Source organism: Typopeltis vanoorti, chromosome 21 (genome assembly GCF_054136105.1).
Source record: "Typopeltis vanoorti isolate ZY-2024b chromosome 21, IOZ_Tvanoo_1.0, whole genome shotgun sequence".
Classification (NCBI taxonomy): domain Eukaryota; kingdom Metazoa; phylum Arthropoda; class Arachnida; order Uropygi; family Thelyphonidae; genus Typopeltis; species Typopeltis vanoorti.
Window position 1 is genome coordinate 17,080,375 of NC_143569.1, and position 23,586 is coordinate 17,103,960.

A 23,586-nucleotide genomic window follows, 5' to 3' on the forward strand; every position below is an offset into this window, starting at 1 on the left:
ACTGATTCAGTTACCTCCCTACCATCGGCATTCTTTAAAATCATTCTGCCATGTACATTTTTCCTTTTACTTGCTACATATCTAAAAAACTGTTTAGGATTCTCTTTAGCCTTCATGGCCAATGTTCTTTCATAATCCTTTTTTACTTTTCTTACCACACTTGTCACCCTTCTGGCCTGCGCTTTATACCGTTCATGTGCCTGCCAGTCACCTTTCTCCTCAAATTCCCTCCATAGTTGTTTCTTTTTTTGCAGCTCAAGCTTAATGGTGTTATTCATCCATTTAACCCCTACTTGATTTATTATTCGGACTCTAGGTATACAGTCAGCCATTGCTTCATGCAAGCACTTCTTAACTACCTCCTATGCACTATCAACTTCTAGTCCGCAGTTGTACATGCATTGGCGCTGAACCAATCAAACTCCTTAGCTTGTCATACTTTCCAGCCCGATAATTCCACATGTACCCTGTCTTAATTGAAAATTGAATATAGGAAGTATTTATTAACGTTTTCTTTTAATTAATATTTAGTATATGTTATAATTTGCTGAAATAATTTAATAGTCATGTGTTACCAACATATAAGCTTATTTAACAAGAAAGAATATTATATTAACTGGAACTTGCTAGTTATTATATTAATGGAAGTAGTCAATGAAGCTAAGACTTGGGCAGTTATTTTGAATGGAGACTAAAAAGGGCAACATACTTTAACTGGTTATGTGAACATATCAGATAACAGCATTGTTGAAGAAAATACTCACTAAGAAAAAAAAATGTTATAAATTAAAGATACCAAAGAAATTATATACTTGGTTTAATCCTTTATCCAAATGTAAGTAAACAAAGTTTACACCTGACGTATAATCAGGACAGAGGCAACTCATATATAGAGGCTAATGACTTCACATCACTTGCTTTAGTATCCCATGATGCAAAGCACATACCCTTACATCTATGTTGCAAGAGAGCCTGATAGTATTAGGAGAAAGAAAAGACAGATAGATAGCATGAGATAGAGAGAAAAGACCTCAGCTCTTTTACATCATCATGTAGCCAAAGACTATCAGTTTTCCTTTTTCACGAATCTCATATAGATGAACAACCAAAAGACCAAAGATGACTCAGATACAATCACCAGCAACCCCCCCCCCCATCCCAGGTGGTTAGCACCATCTGTGTTAACTGCCTTGAGATGGCCTTCTCTGCCTAGGGTTGCTCTCCAGTCATCCCTGCAATTGACTATAAGACCACATTGAATTAAGAGGATGGAACTATTTAAAAACCTCTCATAGCAAGAACAGACAGAATTTTATCTTCCCCTTGGTAAATATTGCATAATGTGGGTGGTCTACACCATCTAGTCATAAATTTGATATCTCCTAGAATTCTTCTTCCTAAATACAAAGTAGTCTGAATGAACAATAAAATTTCCACAATACAATATTATAAAGCATTTGGCTGTCATGTTACTGGTTTTCAAATCCGTGTTTCTTTCTAACCTTCCATAAATGATATTTTAATTCATGAATTATGAAGATCAAAATTCTCTTCCCATTACTGACAGGTGGTGGATATTACAAAAAAAATAACCTGATCTGTTGCAAGCAGTGGAATGCCCAACACATTACATAATCTATTCCAAATACGCAGAGGGCAGCTGTAGAATGTATGTTCTACTGTTTCCAATCGGTAACAGATGTCACAGATTGGATCTCCGATGTTAAAGTACCTTCATTTGATGGTATTGACTGGAAGGTGGCCATATGCAATTCTCCAAGCAAGATCTCTCCTGTTAGGTATCCTTGGAACTTCAACAAGTTATGAAACAAAGTATTGTTGTCGGTACCTAACTGTGGAACTTCGTGTGGAAAGAGATTAAAGATTTCTTTATACCAAATTTTACTCTCTTTTTTTTTTTTTTTTAATGGAATTAAAAAATTCCATTAAATCCAAATTCCAAAAAATTGACATTCTTTTAATGAAAGAATGTCAATTCCAGAGTATTTTAGCAGTCTTAGAATTAAGTAGAGTATTGTAGTATTCAGGAACGATCTCAGCTTTTGGACCTTTATAATCATTAACTCCAAACAGGGGAAGAAAACCCAGGAAGTACAGATTTGCACATGTGTAATTAGTCTGCAAAATTTTATGGATTTTTGAAGCTGTATTGCTGAAATAGCAGAATTTTAAGACTGGAAGTCCTAATTCTCCATGCTTCTTTGATAGTTAAAGAAATTTCTTTTTTAACTTCTTGGTATCAGCTGGACCAAAAATTGAGCAGGTTTACTATATAATTGCTTTCCTTCAGCTTCTGTGATGTCTGTAATATTTATTATATACAACTGAGCAGAAAAGATTATAGTTTGGATTACTATGGCTTTATAAGAAAAGGAAAATGGCCCTATTTTCCAGTCTTCTAATATTTCCAAGTTCTTGTATATAAGTTCTTAGACTGGTAATATTGGGTAAGTGGAGAAGTGAATTCCAAGAATAACAAGGGGTTCTTTCTTAGGGTTTAGTCCAATACGAATGCCTCCAAGATCCCACTTTCCAAAAACTTTTAATTTTGTCTTGTCTGCATTAATAGTTAATCCACGTTTATATGCTGAATTTTTCTAAAATACCAAAAAATATGTATATGGAATCATTATCCTTCAAAGTTCCCACTACATCATCGGCATAGGCTAATACCTTATTTTCCTTTATAGTTGAAGTAACTGTTTTATTCCTCGCACAGCATGTGTATGGTCGACTTCCTGCAAGAAATGTTCAAGAACCAATGCAAAGAGCAGTGGACTAAGAGGGCAACCTGGCTTGACTCCTTTTCGAATTTTTACTGGGTCTGACAGGAACCCATTAACTAGGAGGCGGGTAGTTGAATTGGCATAGGCTCCTCCGATAATGGATAGCAGCTTTTTACCTACACCAATTTGCTGGAGAATGTGGAACAGAAAGGGATGCTGGACAATATCAAATGCTTGAATAAGTCTACTAATAGCACTGCCATTAACTGCTTTTTTTGTTTTAACTAAGTAGATTAGATCATATAGCAGAAATAGATTAAATTCTACTGCTCAACCTGGCACTCTGTACACCTGTGTGCTTTTAGTTATATGTCTCATTCCCATTTTGAGCCTGTTATTGATAATGTAGAAAAATATCTTGTAGTATCTCATATAACTAAAAGCACACTCTGTACACCTGTGTGCTTTTAGTTATATGTCTCATTCCCATTTTGAGCCTGTTATTGATAATGTAGAAAAATATCTTGTAGTCAGTATTAGATAGAGAAAGAGGTCCCCAGCTGCTGATTAAGGTGTGTTCTCTATTAGGTTTTGGAATGAGGACAGTATGGCATGCTACAAATTCACTTTGTTCATTCTATTCGACCTTTATTGAGGTCTCATCAATAGGAGCCAGACCCAGAGGTGATACTAAGGTTGAAGTAACACTGAAGTCATATTTTCATATATTAGTAGCCAAAAGGTTCTCAAACATTATTAAAATACAGGTAACCCTCGTATAATGCGGATGTGAGGTTCCATAGAAATGCTGCTGTAAAATCTTTCTACTCTTATCTTTATTCTATATTTAATCTCTTCAAGTCCTATTGGCTCTTGCCTAAACTTTGTGCCATTGTAAAATCTTACTCCTTATTTTATTTTTTTTATTTTACTCTATACTTTTACTCTATATTTTGTCTATTCTTTACCTCTACCTCTTGATTATTCTTAATTATCTCACTTCTATACTAAAATTTTATCTTCAATCTTAATTCTCTTAACTTCAATATTTCTCTTGGCTGATCTATAATTACAAGAACGATGCTAGTGGTTTGTCGGACAAAGGAATTACTAATGGCAGATACCTATTCCTTTGTCTCGCACTGGTTCTAATTCCTTTTTCGGATTCAGGGAAAATTTATTTTTCACTGCGCCACCCCGAATCCTAGATTAACAGATAGTGTAGAATCGAGGAACCAGAATACAGTTTAGCACACAATCTTATGTTACTGAGAGTTATTACGTTTGCAGTCGTAGCCTCTCTATAAATTAATCTCCCGCTGTGGTTCGTATTTTATGAGCAAGTGCAATAGAGAATAAAACCAGGCAAGTCATCAATTAAACAAAAAGAACAAAACATTTAATTCAATTGAAACATTGTACATACTATGAATTCATTCTTAATAAGTAATATGCAATTGCTAACGAATGAGCACTAATTTACTTAGATTCCCAATATCTATCTTAGCATGCATGACAAAGAACTTCAGTTAAGGCTTACAAATGACACTTGAAAATTCACACTTAATTATTAATACTAAAGACAATTATTAGCTGAATTACTAAACTAGCTTCATGTGCTCTCATACAATTTCTTCTAACAGAATCCTCATAACTTTTTCTATCATTAAAGGACAATTCTTAGACTCCACGTGCTCTCAATTAATTTACTTAACAAAATACTCAAGATTCTCATTATTACTTTATCATTCATAGAAACATTCTCTAGAGTCCTTCCAAAAATTTACATATATCCTTCTAGTACACATATACACATAGACTGTACGTTACCAATTGCTGGGAACTTATCTGGGCACTTTACATATCTCGTCTGGACAATTTCTTTCGACACCACGTTCCTTCATACCTTCTCTGAGGTATTCTTCAAGGTTTCAGTCTGTACTTACTGCTGCCGCCGAAAATAGGTAGATGTTGTTCTTTGGAGAACTCGTTCAACATCGTAACGACATCTCCGTAAGTATCGGTGAATACCTTCTGCTGGGCTGGTCGCCGTCCAATAAATTGTGTTCGGAAATCTACGGCAAAGTTCCTCTGTCATTGTCTTGAATCCGTGGGGAACGAGGGGATGCCACGAGGAGGCTCCATACACATCAGCAAGACCGTCCGAAAACTTTGGAGTGTAACTCCACATAAGAGTCTGATTAAAATTCAGTCTCAGATGCACAGGAACACAAGAGAATAAGAGAGCTTCTTTGGCGCTGCACGACTTTTTAAATTGCGCGCCACACGTTCACTCCACATCACCTTACGTCACCCAGTATTGCGCGCCACACATGGAATTCTTAGCCTACTCTCCTGCGCGCATGAGAGGGGGGGGGGGGAACTTATTTCTTTACTAAAGGGTACACCTGTACTCTTTGGCGCACGTGTTTCGACTCCGGCCATTTCTACTTAATCGGATTATCTCTTTCACCCAGCAATTTAGTTTAAACAATTTAGCAATTTACAATACTTTACAATATTACATATTAAATGAAGGAATCTCAGCTTAGTAACATTTTAGTAAAATTTACAAGAGTCTAGTATATTCTGGTACATCAATAATTTATTCAAATTGCAAGCCCATGTTAAGTCTGAAGGAAACGTAAATTAATTTAATCTTTGTTTAATTCAGAACTTAACATCGCGTTATACGAGACATAGATAAAGTAAGGTTAAGTTCCAAAATCGTTTTTTTTTTTAATTATATAAAAAACAATATTTTTATTTAATTCAGGTAAGTTAAGAAAACATAAACTATGACAAATACGTAGTATAAAATTATAAAAATTACAAATTGTGCATAAATGTTTTAGACACAATAAAATAAAGCACATATTTTAATCGTCATCACAGTCTTCAGAAATAACATTTTGTAGATGTTCTTTAAGTGGCCGGAAGTCGTCACCATGAGAAATCTCTTGGACATCATTTGTATAATTCTCATTGCATACTTCGGCTGGTTTAGTCATGAAGAAGTCAGTAATAAGACTTTGCTTTCCACTATGTTGCAATTTTTTTTTATTAAGTTCATAATATGGCGCTAAACAAATATCCAATTGTCTCGTGAATTTTCCTGAGCGTACCATTGAGGGATCATTATCTGTAAAATAACTTCCTAACTTTCTTGCCAAGTCCAATCCTTCTGCTGAATTCTTTAACGGATTCATCACAATCAGAATCTTCGGCAGAACTTTCCCGCCATTTAGTTCGACGCCATCTATTAATTGTACCAGTTCCTCCTCTTTTAAATCTGCTTCTCCATCAATTAATTCACTAATTTCGTTTTTTCTAATTCACTAATTCACTAATTTCAAAAATGTGTGCGATGTTTATTATACGACGTAGCTCGGCATCCACTGGAGGTACGAAATTTTGTTCCATTACGGCTTCGGACCATATTTTTTTCCAGCAAGCATTCAATGTAGAAGGTTGTAATTCCTTAATGGACAGAGAGTCCATGCGGTTAGCCTAGTGGCTGTGCACTTCGCAACCATAATACTGGGGAAGGAGTATCCCAGATTCGGTTCCCGTTGAAGACATGAGGAATTTGAGGATCTTCTTTGGCCATAGCCAAGTTAGCCGGTCTTGGGCAGAAGCAGTAGGGTTTTTTCTGCCAGTTTATCTGGCGTTTTTCATCCTGCAAGCAGGCAAACTGGCCCCGTGAACACACACGGATCTACAGCCATAAATACTTAACCCAATAGGGACGGGGGAGAAAAAGGGAGGAAACTCCATACGAATAAATGGACAGAGAAATAATTTTTACACAATTCAATATTGAAAACTCTTTCCACGCTTGAGGCAGTGTCATGTTTGGATTAGATTCCATTTTTTCCAAAATTAATTGAAATGTTCGCTGAATATAATATGACTTAAATGTTAATATTATTCCTTGGTCAAGTGGTTGAATAAGTGAAGTAGTATTAGGCGGCAAAAAAGTTATTTTAATATTCGGATGGCTTAAATTTGTTATGTGGCTTGGTGCGTTATCTAAAATTAGTAGAATTTTTAAGTCCATATTCTTTTTCTTTGTGTAGCTTTCGACATCGGGTACAAAACACTTGAAAAACCAATTTTCAAACATGCTAGCTGTAACCCATGCCTTTTTGTTGGCCCGCCAATAAACAGGTAGGATGGACTTGTCGAGGATTTGCAGATCGGTTAATAAACATTGGGTTTTGTCATGTAATCACCTGATGCATTACTACAAAACAGTAGAGTAATTCTATCTTTGGAAACTTTGAATCCAGGAGCTGATCTTTAATTTTTTGAAATATAGGTGTATTTTGGCATTTTTTTCAAATATAATCCAGATTCATTCGCATTGAACACCTGGTATGCACTATAATCACCTTCTTCAATGATTAAGTTCTGCTGGGTATTTCCAGGTAGCTTCAACGTCTGCTGATTCTCCCTGGATTTTAAGATTATACAAAGAAAACCGCTTTTTAAAGTTTTCGAACCAACCCTTACTGGCAGAAAATCCATGCCGAGAAATTTCTTCTGAAGAATCTTGATCAAGTTCTTTTAAATGTTTATAAACTTTGAGAGCTTTTTGCTTAATAAGGTGTCCATCCAAAGAAATTTTCTTTTGAGTGCGATCCTCTATCCAAATCATTAGAGATTTCTCCATTTTTTCTATTAGAATATCGTGAACACGAGTAATGTGCTTTGCACTTACCGTTGACCCAGCAATAACACTTTCTCAGATTTTATGTTCATTCATTTAAATTCAGAGTCCTTGCAACAACTCCTGGTTTTTCTCCAATTTTCAACCGATCCAAGATTTTAATTTTTTTTTCTTCGAGAGAAATGAATTTCCTCTTCAATGTTGGTTTTTCCCTTTCGATGCAGTTTTAGTGGCCATTACAATAAAAATAAACTTTTACATTAAAAAAAAAAAAAAAAGCATTACATATGTATGTAACTCACCAGAAAATAAACTGCTCTGCTTGAGAATAACACACTTATGATTTAAATGCACTTTCCTGGCAGAAAACGAAGACAATTTTCAACAATAAAAACTTTATACAGTAAACCCTAGATGGCGACCTATGGCACTCGTGCCAGAGGTGGCAGGTCTGAGAATTTTGCTGGTACGTCAACGATTTACAGGTGATATCCTTTTATATGCTTATAAATTATTCAAGTTTTTTTTTAATTGTTACAATACGTACAAGCTGAATTTTGTTTTACACAAGACAGCAGCTATAAAGACGTGAATATGACTGGTGCGGTATTAACAAAAGATCGTGCGACCCAAAGACAAAAGCAACCGACAACTGTTGAGTTGAAAAGCTAATTCTCTTCAATTGAATTCCATAACATCTGAAACCGTCATAACAACATTCACTACTAGTTTTAACACATTCACAACAGGGTGTCATTTATCGTTCCGATGGAACTTCTCATTACTGACTTGCTCAACTCACACAAACGTTTCAACCCTTCGTTGAATTTTATAGATTCATGTTTGCGTTTGAGGTGGCAGGCGAACGCACACATTCATTATATGGCATGTTTCAATTCTTGGTAGTCTTTTATTTTAAGTTAGCCTTTGTGATCTATCATAGTGACATGGAGAATTTCACATGCAATAAAAAAACACTTATTTCATAATTGAAAAATTGGACAACAGTTTTTAGTTAGATATTGTGTTTCGGTGCAACATATGGTTTTGCTTAAGTCTATACAGCGTAGTTTCTGTGAGAGGGGACATGTGATTTATTAGTTAGTGCCGTTTTTATTCCATCTGTCTCTAATTGCACTATTTGTTGAGAATGAAACAGACTGCAAAAGTCCTCTGTACAGTACCTTATTCAGTGATACAATAAAACTAAATTCGATACTTATAACTACTTGCACGATACAGGCAGACACAAATTTAACAAAGATAAAATTTAATTTTTAATTTGATAAAAAAAAATAAAGGGTTACTAGAAATTGTAGACCCCATTATATCAAAACCGCGTTGTATAAGTACCGCGTTATACGAGGGTTTTACCTGTACTCTGAATTAGAGATAGTTGTTGGAAGTTTTTCCACTTGGTTATACTATAAATTAAAGATACCAAGAAATTATATACTTGATCCTTTATCCAGGTGTAAGCAAACAAAGGTTGCACCTGATTTATAATCAGGACTGACAGTGCAAACTTTGTTTGCTTACACCTGGATAAAGGATTAAACCAAGTATATAATTTCTTGGTATCTTTAATTTATAGTATAACCAAGTGGGAAAAAACTTTCAACAACTATCTGTAATCCAGAGTATTTTGATAAAAGGTGTTGTGGCACCTTTTGGCTACTTATATGTATATGAAAATATGACTTCGGCATTACTTCAACCATACTATCACCTTTGGGTCTGGCTCCCACTGATGAGACTTCAATAAAGGTCAAAACCAGTCTGAGTAGTGACCCTTCCCATAATGCATAGTATTATACATACCTGTAAGGATATGTGCTTTGCATTATGGGATACTAAGGTAAGTGATGTGAAGTCATTATATAGGAGTAAATAAAACATGGTTCAAGTTAGTGTTCTCTTCAACAGTACTGTTATCTGATACGTAACCACCTTAACAATGTGGCTCCCCATAATTGCCTATGCAAAACTCGCATGTAATCCAACAAATTCCTTTGCATTGATTCCATCTTACTGTCTGGTACGACATTCCAAGTTTCTAGCTTTGAAAAAAAAAGAGCAGGAATGGGAGAAAGAAAGACAGATGAAAGGGTGCAGTAATGAGCAATCAAGATAACTAACCTATGGAATTGTATATATATGAGAACAGACTGAAGAAATGTCTTCAGAATTTGAGATACAGAGGAAATATGAAAAAAACATAAGTTAGTAAGGGGAATGTTGCAGGCATAGAGGTCATCCCTAGAAGCTAATGCCCAGGCTCTTTGCATGACACATAGAATAGATTACTTTGCATCTTGGTTAATGTGTTCAAGGAAAACGTGGCTGGTATTTAGGTATGAGTGACTAAAAGGTACTCTTCCCTTGAATACTTGGAATCCCTGAAGAGCCTACATCACAATATTCCATTACCTTTTGTCAGTACTCATTCATTCACAGCATTTACTTACTCTGGGAAAATTAAAGAGCAACATACTCTCCTAAGTACCTTCACCTACTCCATCTTTGTTTCAATTGCTATCACAGTATTACATTGTTAATTTGATAGTGCTTGATGTCATCATACCAGGAGGTGTAAGGTAAGGGTTCTCAGGTAAACAGCTAAAGCTTTTGAGAAGGTGTCAATGTTATAGGAAACAGAATATTTGAAATGAAGTAGTAATTAAATTAAAGTTTTGAATAATGGTCAGACAGAGCATGCTGATAAATATTTGCATTAAAGAAAGTTTGTAGTTTCTTTCCAAGAAAACAAATTTACTGCTCATATCAGATTTAGAAATTTTTGCTAGTTTTCATGTCTGGAGAAATATTCAATATGCAGCTTCTTGGTACCACAAAGATCATTGAGAAGTAAATGAATTTCAGATTTCACAATGTTCTTACCAAGTTTATGGCAATCGCACTTATTCAACACAGCTAAAGTTTAATTTTGTGATGCCTACGAGTTTTTTCTGTGAAGTTACAAGTACAAAAAAAAAAAAAGTCTGGTAGACTAGAAGTGTTTTATGTCTCTCAGCAGAATTGAGAGACTTCCCATAATTTTAGGCAGAATTTTTTTGAGGCAAATTGCAATGGAACTTTGGAATCTTTAATTTTCGCAGACTGATCTCAGATAAATTATTATGCTAGTGCAATATATGAAGAAAATTATCCTTCTTTTAGATGAAACTGGCACCATTATTGTCTGTTAATGAGAATGCTGACCAATTCAGCAGTTTAGCCAAAAGGATGCAAGTTTGAATTACCTCATATACATGTCTCAGCATGAAACAACTACCTTGCCTCTTACATAGATCCCGCTATAAATTTGAACGTTTATTCAAAGAAAGTGTAGAGGCCTTACTCTATCATCCTAACCTGAATCGGAATTACTGTAAATCTGGGAAAGTCTTATCAGGATAACTCATTAATTCATTAATTTTGTTAATTAATATTAGTAATTAATATATCTTTATTTCAATCATGTCTCTGCTTAAAAATATTCCCTTTAATACTTAGTGATATAACATCATGCGGCTTGTTCTATTGTTAGTATTCCATCTTGTATTTTTTTTAAAACTGTTCTTGTAGTGCCACTGAAGATGGTCTGCAATTTTCAGACCGAAATATTTGGCTAATTAAATATCTTTCTCGTGTTTACGTGCTTATATTATTCAATTTAAGTTATAGCTTACCTGATTCACATAGCGCAGTAATTCAATTTTGGCATCCTCGAGGTAGTTCTCACTCACTAATGCCTCACGCTAGTCCTGCCACACGGACGCCAGTTCAGACTTGAATGTTGTTGTTGTTGTTCCTAACTTGTTTATGTGAGATCACTTGTCTTGCTAATTTTCTGGTTTTTGTGATAGTATGTATACCTGAAGAAGTTGGCATTCCGATGAAGCTAGTTGCATTCTAATTAAAGTTTTTGTCTTATCTCGATGTTTCTAGTCAGTAAAATTCTAATATAAAAATGTCTACAATCGGAGTAAATACCCTTAATAATATAATATATATATATATATATATATATATATACTATTCAAAACAATTTAGGGGTATTTTGGTTTTCTTGTAAATTATAAAGCTATAAAAATAATTTACAAATATAACACATTTTAAAATATTCTTAATATGCAACTGTGTACAAAATCATGTTAAGACTTGTCGAAACGTGGATTGTTGCTCTCACTTCCACAGCAAACTTGATACCTACTACCCATTATTTTGTTAAAAATAGCAGAGCAACATGATATCCTGGAATTCATGGCTGGGAGAGCCATTGGTCGATTAAAAGCTGAACAAATGCAGCAAGTTGCCGCTCAAGCATGTCGTGTATCGCAAAGCATAATCTCACAACTTTGGAATCGCTTTCTGGAGACAGGAAATGTTCAAAATTGTTTATATGCTCGAAGACCAATGGTTTGCATTTCACTTACCTGCAAATCACAAAAGAACACTGCAATTGGACAAATGAGGATTGGGCTTGTGTACTTTTTAGTGATGAGTCCCAGGTTCAGTCTGCAACCAGATAACTGACATATCTTGATATGGCATGAAAGTGAAACAAGAAATAATCCACAATTTGTTCATGAAAGACCCCAACATCAAGGTGGGAGTTTGATGGTATGGTGTTATGTCCCAATTTATGATTATTAGGATTTCAACTATCCTTACATGTGAAATTCTACTTGTCTTTATCCAAATCTTATCTATATATGAGATATCACCCAAATACAAATATTCAAGCTTCTTCTCCCCTTAGTGTCCCTAATTATTTATTTTATACAATGCCTTTCAGGACATTTAGTTTAAGATATAAAATTCAAAAACAAGGAGCAATTACTAAAATATGTCTAAGTGTGAAACTAATATGCAGTCATGACTTTTATCTCGTAACTTAACAACCCCCCCCCCATGTGATTAGGTTCGTACATTGTTACAAGTGGTGCATTGAGCGGCAATCTCAGACAAGTGTATTTTCAAGAAACAAAAGTTTATTGAACTTTTAAACATGATACAATTCATTCTTTATCAAATAAAACTCAATTCAATACTAAGAATATATAATACAAATTAACACTAGCTAAACACAAGTATTAGGTTAAGATCTTAAAAGAATTGTGATCATATTGCCATAACAGATTTTATACATACAAACATGTATAATTCTAGAACTAGTTGACCTTTTTTGTCTAACCCTTTACTGATCTGATCACGCTATAATTCTATATTTTCTAGGACATATATATTCAGTTACTCTAATTTTCTTACTAAGACAATATGGATTAAATTTATCCTTTCGCCGAGCTAATACACACTTTTTGACCTTTAAAACTCTCTGAAATAAAATACAATGTACATGCATAAATCTCTAGGCACATGAATACTTATTAATGTATAGTAACAAGCTCATTTTCATTCTAGTCTGACATGTACTAAAGTCCTAGTATAATTCTCATTAATCCCTTCAACTGTTCAGTAATTGAGCAATGATTACAGTTACATAAGATTTGAATTGACACGAGTTTTTACAGTACCTTTTGACTTGGGTCTTCTACACTGGTCTCTACCTTTTTCCAATTGTACCTTCCTAGGACGAACTCTTCTATAACTTATCACTCCTAAGTTCTTTTGGCACTAAGATGGGCTTTCACAATCTTTACCATACATGCTCAATTAAGGACATACATAGGATCATCTATTCTTTCTATGGCTGTGAAACTCACCATGTGGGCACTGACTTCTTTATAGATTTTTCCTTCTCTCGTTACGATCACTGGATGATGAAACACACTGACATTATCTTCTTTCTTTTTATCTAAACTACGTCCCTCATTTCTTACAATAGGAACACAGAATCGAAATCCTGCACACTTTATTTCCTTATTGTGTCGGACGGAGAAAACTCCTAACCCATCACTCAGGAAAACTGCGTGAAGAAAACTCCGAGGAAAAAAGCCTCTGAGGGGGGGGGTCCTAACCCTTTTCATACGATGACCCCCACCGGCACCTTCTTCAATTTCTTTTCCCCCCTTTACTGGAGTCGATTTCACTGACCAATTAGAGTGGCGTTTTTCTGCCAAAACACATCATGCAGTCCGTGTGCACGCAACTGACACGTGACGAAGTCTCAATTCGGGAATTATGACCTTGAATTTTGGTTTTTGTTTAAGCTAACCTCTATGTCATCTATACTAAATTAATCCCCTTAACAAAATTTTCTAAGAATTAACTATAATCTTTAATCTCTTATTTCAAGTGTACTAGCCTCTCACATACAAAATCCTATGACTAATCTGCTTTACTTAACCTTATTTTATCATATCACAACTGTAATAAAATTCCCTTTTTTTTTTTTTTTTTTTTTTTTTTTTTTTTTTTTAAAGGGAAGGGAATTTCAGTTCAACAAACAATTTCAGCTATATTTTTCACTTGGATGCAAGCATATTTTTCTTTCTTTTAATTTTTTGTATTCGTTCCTTTCAAATACTCTTAACTATATATGCTTAGGAACAAGCTTGCTTACTTAGTTATCTATACAGGGTTTTTATTTCTTCTCTTGTTACATCATGATAACTAAAATTTTCTCACATTCTTAAGTTATCAGGGTGTAACAATGGGCTGGAATAAGTATAGGCGGCCAGACTGATCCCTATTTTATCAGAAAAGGTTCCTTAACAGCCCAAAGGTATCGCAATGAGATTTTGGACCCTATAGTTCGTCCATATGCAACTGCAATTGGCCAAGAATTCATTTTTATGGATGATAGTGCTCATCCACACTGTGCAAATTTGGTACAAGAGTGGTTTGAGCAAGAAGGTATTGAACAAATGGACTGGCCTGCCTGTTCACCAGATTGTAATCCAATCAAACATGCCTGGGATGCTTTAGGTAGGCATGTTTCTGCTTAACTGGTGCCACCACAATCGCTTCAAGAGCTCAAAATTGTTCTCACAGAAGACGGGGGGACAATATCCCACAAGAAGTGTTTGATCATCCTATCCAGTCCATGCAATCAAGATGTATGGCTGTTTTGGCTGTTAATGGAGATAATCACGTTCTTCCTTTACCAAGACAAACTCTGGGAACAAAAAGGACTAGCAATGGGTTCACCCCCCCACCAGCTCTAGCATACCTCTACATGGAAAATTTTGAAAATAAGAAAAATTAAAACTGGCACAAAAAACCAAAAATATGGCCTCCCCTATGTGGACGATTTCTTCATCATTTGGCCAGGAACAGCACTAGAACTGACTACATTTCAAGATTGTCTTAATAAAATTCATTCTGGAACAACAAGAAAATAAAAAACTTCCTTTCCTAGACATCCTTATAGAAATAAATGAAAGAAAAACACAGATCATCGTTCTCCATCTATAGAAACCAACAAACATAGGAAGATTTCTGCACGGCACTTCACATCACCACCTCATGCAAAAAATAGGCCTAATAAAAACCTTAAGAGATAAAGCTTACAACATCCCCAGTACAAAAGAAAAACGGAAAGAAGAAATACAATAAAAAATACAATAAGAAACAGATCCTACAACTGAATGGTTTCAATACTAAGTTAATTAAGAAAATTCTTAATACACCTACAAGAAACTTAAATAAACAAGATTTCAAGAACGCAGTCACCCTTCCTTTATATAAAGAACGTAACAGATAAATTAGCCAAACTTCTCTACAAATACAATATAAAAGTAACTTTCCTGCCACTTGAAAAAATATCAAGATCTCCACATCACCCAATGAAAAAACCAGGGGTTTATAATATTCACTGTTCCTGTGGCATCTGCTGTGTAGGCCAGATGGGGAGATTGGGAAAAATCTGCATGAGCAAACATCAAAAGGACATACAAAATAAGAGAGAACATAAATTGGGATTGGCATTTCACACAACCTCTACTGGTCATGATATACTCTGAGATAGAACAAACATCTCCTATATAGATAAGAATTATTTCACAAGAAAATTCAAAGAGGCAGCAAATATGATTAAAATTCCTATGCAATGCAACAAATGCTAAGGTTTGATTTTAAATCAAGTTTGGTCATCGTTTATTAAAAATTTACAAATTTCAGACCTTGGACAGAGTGAGCGTGAACCAGAGAACACTACAACAAATAGCACTGTCTCCAGCAAACACGCATTAACGGTTGTATAGATCTGTTATTCGGTTTTTTAACGAACTGTTTTGATGTTCACAATACCAACAAATGAACTTTCGTAATTTCTAGTAGTTTGTGCTTTAAACTTTTAGTTCTCTTTACCCCTGAAGATGTTAGTCTGATGACTAACGAAACTTGTCGGGTGTTGTTTTTAGTACTTGTTTAGTTTTAAAAACAGTATTCTTTAATAAAGATGTGGTCACAAAACCGGAATAATTATATTGAGATTTGTATTTTATTTTGTTAAATTGTATGCAATATATATTGATTTATTAAAATTTTGTCAAATAATCTTCCATTGTTATTGACTCAAACTGAATTAACAAGGTAACTTAAATTCTAAGTCTAAGTGAGGAATTAGATAAGTACCAGATCGACATAATAGAGGTAACTGAAACAAAACAGACAAAAACTGGTAAGATCTTTCTGAGCAATAAATACAAAATGTTATATTCAGGCAATGACAATCAAGGAAAAGAAGGAGTAGCCATAGTATTCAAAACAAAATATGAGGCTAATCTTCTTGAATGGCAGTCGGTCTCAAGTAGAGTAATGTGGCAAATATAAGAATGGGGAACTGGACAATGAAACTTATTTGTGCCTTGTGCCTATGGTCCCACAGAAGGTTCTACTGAGGTAGAAGTGGAGGAATTTTTTGAGGCTTTAGAAAAAGCAACTGACACAATGAAAAAGGAAAAGTTGGTCCTTGTTGGAGATCTAAATAGCAGAGTAGGCAATGATTGCGAGACATACAAAAATATTTGGAGAAAAGAGCAAAGCTAATAATAATGGCAAATATCTGTCGGATTTCTGCTCAGGACATGGACTGGTTATTACTAACACCATGTTCCAACATAAAAATGTGCACAAATTCACATGGAGAGAAGAAGCAAGGAATAAGAAAAGTCTCATTGACTACGTTATTGTTGATAGTGATGTTTTCTCCCTGGTGCAGGACACCAGAGTGTACAGAGGATTTGAAATTCGAAGTGATCACTATTTAGTCTTGAGCAGCATAACAAACATTGAATTTCATATTGAAAAAAATGACATGTAAGAAAGTTTTAAAGCGAATAAAAGTTGAGCAGCTCTCAGATGTGAACTGTAGACTAAAATACACAAAGATTATTGAAGAAAAAATGAAAGAGTTTGAGAACAGGAATTAAACCTTGGAGATTCAGTGGCAAACTCTGAAGAAAACATCGATTGATTCTGCCAGAGAGGCATGTGGTGAGGTTGTCTGCAAGGATAAAAAAATCAGAACTCCCTGGTGGACACAAGAAGTTAAAGAGGCAGTGAAGGAAAAGAAGAAAGCATATCAACAGTTCCTGGCAAATAAGTCAGCTTGTGCTCTTAGAGAATACAGAGACAAATGCAAGAATGCTAAACACTGTGTAAAACTAGCTAAACAAAAGTCATGGGAAGACTTTGGCAAGAACATAGAAAATAAATATCAAGAAGGTGGCAAAATATTCTGGAGATTGTTGAAGAAGCTTAGGAATGGAGGAAAGAGTGCTGTAAAAGGAGTTAAAGGTGACATGAAAACTGGAGAAAAAGATATCCTTGAAGTATGAAGTAATTACTTTGAAAAACTGCTAAATGAAACAAGCAGTGATAGCACAGTGGTAAAAAACACTGACCAGGCACGCAGTCAGGAATACATATCCATACTTGAAGTAGAAAAAGCCATCAAAGGCTTGAAATGTGGAAAGGCAGCAGGAGTAGACGATATTCGACCAAAATGCTGATGTATGGTGGTATAAGAGTCTTACATTGGCTGCACTGCATAGTTCAGAAAGCCTGGATAGAGGGACGAATTCCCGATGATCAGAATAAGCTCTCATAGTAACCATATATAAAAAGGGAAATAAAACTGAATGTGAGAATTACAGAGGTATTTCCCTACTGAGTGTTCCTGGCAAGATTTATGCAAGTATACTTGAGAAACAGTTGAGAAGAATTGTGGAAGAAAAGCTTGGTGAAGAACAAGCTGGATTCAGGCCAAATAGAGGCTGTCAGAATCAGATCTTCACTTTACAACAAATAGTCGAGAAAGTGTGGGAATATAACAAAGATCTGTATTTAAGTTTTGTCGATTTGGAAAAGGCATATGACAAGGTGTTAAGAGAGAAATTGTTCAATACGCTACAGTTATAGGTATTAATGAGGCATTACATCAAGCAATACTTAGTCTTTATTTGAGTTGTAAGTCGGCAGGTAGAATTGAAGGAAGTACAGGAAAATGGTTTAATGTTAAATCTGGTGTGAGACAAGGATGTACATTATCTCCTCTGTCATTCATTATCTACATGGCCCACATTATTAAGGAAAGTGGTATTAAACATGATATCAAAATTGGAGATGTTAATGTCAGCTCTTTGCTTTATGTGGATGATGTTATACTTCTAAATAAATCCGCTACAAGTCTGCAAGATTCTCTGACTAAATTGAATAGCTGTTGTAATAGATATGGTATGAAGGTCAGCAATAAAAAGACAAAATGAAAATAGGCAGAATCATTGAAAATGTCAACTGTGTTGTGAATGGAGAACCTGTGGAACAAGTGAAACATTTCAGCTACTTAGGCACGATTTTTACTGAAGATGGTAAATTAAATATCGAAATAGACAACCGAATCAGCAAAGCTGTATGGTAGGAAGTCAATTGAATAAATTCATGTGGAATAAGGGAGAAATTAGTCAGAACACTAAATTAGCTGTATACAAGACAGTGTTAAAACCAGTTTTAACTTATGGATCTTAGAGCTGGGTCAGAAGTAAAACACTTGACCAAAGTCTAGAGACCACAGATATGAGAGTCCTGAGAAAGATTATAGGCTTGAACAGATGGCATCAATGGCAATATCATATTAAAAACGAGGATATTAGGAAAGAACTTGACATTGTCAGCATCCAGGAATGTGTTAGCAGAGCTAATGTCAGGCGGTGTGGTCACTTAAACAGAATGGGCGAAGAAAGATTAGCAAAACGAGTTCTCTGCCCGGTTGGCAGCAAAACGACCCAGAGGAAGACCAAGATATAGGTGGATTGATACCGTCCAAAGTGCCTTAGACCAGCGCTTCCCAAACTGTGGGCCATGGCCCCCTTGGGGGGGGGGGGGGGGCGTGAAATAATGAAAACAAATTTAAAATGTTTTAAGACTAAGTAGATTTTTTTTATTTCAAAAGAAACGTATTTAACTTTTATTATTTATTATTTCTTTTTTATTATTTTTTATATTTTAATGGAAAAATTCACACATTGGTGTTGTTTCACAAACTTTGCTTCCTGCATATTTTGGCGCTTAATGAATATTAGTAAATATTGCTTATTCATATGTTTCATTTCAAAACAGTGGTTAAATGTATTTACTTCAAATGCTCTCCAGGAAAGCTCCAAATCTTCCTGTCCCTTTCATCACGCGTACATAATCAGGGACTGTTGATATTGACTTTATATACTTATCAAAACTCGTTTTATATTATCACTGTCATCCGAGCTAGTTTTCTGTTACCAATAAAAGTTTCGCATATACTTCACACAAAAAAAATCTTAAACAAGTTCATGTGGGGAGATAGTAACTCACGTGCAGTGGTAAACAACATGCCCTCCCTAACTGCCACTATACTGCAGAGGCAATAAAAACAAGTATTTTTATTATGCCAGTGAATAAGGTATGAGGAGTCTGTGTAATATATTTCTCAGCAAACAGTGCAATTAGAGACAACTGGGATAAAAACACTAATTAATGAATCATGTCCCCTCATGCAGAAACTATGCCGTATAGACTGAAACAATACCATATGTTGCATGGGCAAACACGGTATCTAACTAAAAACTATTGTTATTAATTAGATGTGTGTGAGTTCGATTTCCCAAGGCAGCAATAAAATTCAACCGAACGTGTTAAAATTCGTAAAAGTGTTAAAACTAAGTAATATATATATATAATGAATGTTATGGTAGTTTCACATATGGAATTCGGTTGAAGAGAGTTAGCATTTCAACTCAATTGTCAGCTATGCTTTTATCTTTCGGTTGCGCGATCTTTTGTTAATACCGCACCAATCACATGCACATCTTAATAACCTGCCTTTGGCGTCTGTTTCGCGTTAGGCTTAATTACCGTAAAGGGAGGAAAGTCACAAAAGAGAAAAATGTTCTTGGTCCGGGGATTCCCTTATTCAGGTAATATTCACTAATTTCATGTTGTCAGTCTGTGGTGTGCCAGTATCGGTAAGTGGTGATATTATTTGATCTATTCTACGTTAAAAAATTTAACCCTGAGATGGATAAGTGGCCGATAAAAAATAAAAAAAAATTCCCGCGAAACAATCAGAAGAAACAGACTAAAAAAAAAAGGACAGTATTTCATATTTTACCAGAACAGCCCACATCGTCTTCAGATCCGAAAGGTAAGAGCAAAAAATGTAATATATGATAATAATATATGTAATATATGATTTTTGTAATATTCGCTGTGTATGTTTTGTATTGAATATAAATACAATAAATATTATAATAATATATCTCTCTATTACGATTTTTTTTCGAGGGGGGCCGTGAAATATTTTAATTTTTGCAAAGGGGGGCCCTGACATCCAGAAGTTTGGGAAGCACTGCCTTAGACGATAGAAATATAAGATCTGATAATGTTGGAGTCTCGACAAATAACAGACTGATTTGGAGGAAAATTGTAGATAGGAAGTTAGTAAGGATGTAATTTTTTTTCATGTAGTACTATCATATCCTGTACATGGCAGGAATTTGATGATGACTTAAATTCTAATAGATTAAAGATAAAGTATTTGTTTTTTTATAAATAACTTATTTATTTTTAATGCCTAATCTTCAATATGAACCTGAAGAGTGGGGAGTACTTTGAATCTTTTTTTTAATAGATGTTTTACATATAAAATGAAGTGTTAAATAAACATTTAAAATAAATACAGTCTCACAATGAGAAAAGACCCAACCTGATAGTCTTGAAATATCAAGGCAACCATTCAAGATGCTTCCATCTTTACCATGTCATTTGTTCTAAATGTTGGTGGCATGACAGAGTCCATACTTGAAACATAATTTATGAATTAAGAGGCTGTCAGATACTTTAGATATGTCTGTTACTTTAAAAAAGACAGAAGTAAGAATGTCAACTAATATATTAAGCAATCTTAAGTTAGTGAGGGAGGATAAGGAATGGGTACTTGATGCACAAAAACAATCACAAATGCATCAAAAGGCAGTGGCAACTCAAAGCAATCACAGACTAGCTATTTTACAGATATCTGCAGATGACTTGTGAAACAATTTAACAGCAATATTAAATTGTGATAACTGCAGAAATTCCAAACAATGATTCCTCAGACTAATGACTTAGCAAAAACTAAACAAACCCTTGTGTAATACCTGAAACATGCAATCCATGCACATCAATCAAAATGCATGCATCTTCATTTTAATTTTTTATCTAATCTATATGAAAATTAATGTTTTGTGGTTTCACACCTCAAGGAAACGTCCTTCTCAGAGTGAAAACTTGAGATAAAGAAATTTTTCCACACTAATTAATGTAAGAATACCAACAGATTTTGGATTTTTGGCTCAATAATACAAATTCTCTCATTGCCTGTTAGTTGATAAAGAAAATTTAATGAATTTGAAATTAATGTACTGAATATACAAATGTATAAAGTCTGAAACAAACCTTTAGATCCTGTAAACCTTGGAAGCATTCATCAATTTTCTTGCATCCCTCTGCAAGACTCTCACCTGTTCTGAATACAGCAGCATGTGTCTGCATGACCTAGAAATTCAAATAGAACTAATTTGTTAAAATGTATTATACATAAAGTTTTATTTATTAAATATTAGTTCATACTGAAGACATCATTCTATGATAAATAACCATTTTCAAAACGTGAATCCTAGTTAATATGCAAATATAATGTGCATATGTAATCAGATTTTTCTGAAATATTTACTTGTTCTATATTATGAGTTAATTGATTTAAAAATGGTTATCTAGTAATCCAAGATACAATAAATTAGGTAGATACAAAAGCAAAAAGTTTTTTCCCCCTTCCCTCCCCTAATGATAATCCTATTCACATATGACTAATGAAAACAAAGGATTGGATAAATTTTTAAAAAAAGCAATAATAAATAAATAAAAACCTATTTTATGAATCAAACATGGGACTTTTTCAATCTAATTCAGGCCTGACTAAGAAGATTGGTCCCGCAATAAGTAACGAAAATCATCTAATATATGAAAAACACAGAACATATTTACAGACATCCATGATATAGTGGAATTCAAACCAACAGCCTATTAAGTTAAAGATTGCCACTTGGATGACTAGTTTATTATTATTATTCAGGCCTCCAAGGAGTCAAAAGACTCATCATGGGAGATCCTTCCTAGGAAACACAAAGTCTGTCATACCAATCCTTTAACTCATTGACTGTTCTTGCTCTCACCACTCTATCAGGCAATGCATTCTATGGTTCAATCACCCTCCATGCAAAGAAACCACTCCTCATCCTCCTGCTCACAGCTTCCTTTTGCAACTGAGGATGGCCCCTTGTCATCACTCCTTCCCATTGTTTCACCAACAGAAATAGCTCCCAAGTGTCAACCTTGTAACCACCTCTCAACAGTTTAAAAGTCTCGATCATATCACCTCTCCTTCTATCTACCAAACCTGCCAGCCTAGTTAGCCAAGTGGTTAGCATATCCGCTATCCAGCCAAAAGGCTGCGGATTTGAATCCCACTGTGGACATGGATGTTTGTGATTGTCTGTGAAAATCTAGTGATGGTTGTGGGCAGTAGATGGCATTGGTGTAGATGATGGTAGTTGCGGTTGGGTGGAGACAGAGAGTCATAGAGTAGGTGCCCTCCCTCGATGAGTTCTTGGACTCCCTGGAGGTGGTATGTAATAATAATAAAAACTCTGCAGTCCACATTCCCTCAGCCAATCCTCATAACTAGCATTGTACAGTCCTGAAACCATCTTTGTTATCTGCCTCTGTACCAAATTTGAGAACAATAGTCTAATCCTTTATCCCAGTGAGAGCAAACAAAGTTTGCGCCTGAAAATATCTTCAGGACTGAATATAGTGTTGTACTATCTTACCTGGGTAAGTAGTACAACACCAGGCAACTCGTAGCAAAGGTGGAGCAAGCTACCGACAATCCTATCCCAGTATCTCCCATAATTCAACACACATCTCCTTGTGGATTGTAATAAGTGAACTGTAATAAGGCTGAGATATCGGGAGGAAACTTGGCTTGGATGAGCTCTAGGGTTTCTTTGAGTGGGACATTAGTGAATAGGGAGGAAACGTCAAAACTGACCATTATGTCAGTGTGTTGGAGTGAGAGGTTTTCTACACTGGCTTTAAAGTGGGCTGAGTTTTTTTGTGTGTGATGATGTGTTGCCAGTATAGTGTGCGAGTGTTTTGGCTAAATGTTTGGCTAATTTATATGTGGGGGAATCAATGCCATCCACTATGAGACGTAATGGCACATTTTGTTTATGTATTTTTGGGAGTCCATATAATCAGGAGGCGTCTAGAGTTATAAGGTTTTAGTTTGTTAGTGACTTCCACAGGCCAAGAAGTGACTTTCTTAAGGAGTCTGTGGAGAGTTCTAATCTGAGAGTTGGTAGGATTATATTCAATAGGGAGGTAAGTAGTACGGTCTGGTACTAAAGCATTAAGCTTACCTTTGTAGTCCTTTTGATTTAGCACCACAGTGGTGTTTCCCTTATTCCGCTTTGGTGATTACTATTTTTTTTGTTATTCTTCATTTCTTGTAGGGCTGCATATTTGTCTTTGGATAGGTTGGTTTTTGGAGGTTTGGCTCTGACAACACAGACTACATCCAGTCTGACGTTGTTGGCAATATGGTTAGGCAGGTTGCGAATCCCACGTTCTATTTGGATCATGATATCTTCGGCAGGTATTCTTTTAGGAGCTAGGGCAAAA

General features: G+C 35.1%; 1 protein-coding gene across 1 annotated transcript in view; it reads right to left on the minus strand.

Moving 5' to 3' along the window:
- The window catches only part of SdhA (succinate dehydrogenase, subunit A (flavoprotein)), a 311,617-nt gene that overhangs the window by 33,266 nt on the left and 254,765 nt on the right, over window positions 1–23,586 (minus strand). Inside the window, exon 13 of the mRNA XM_090411417.1 lies at window positions 21,301–21,399. Within this exon, the coding sequence (XP_090267543.1) occupies window positions 21,301–21,399 (99 nt within the window). The remainder of the gene's footprint in view (window positions 1–21,300; window positions 21,400–23,586) is intronic.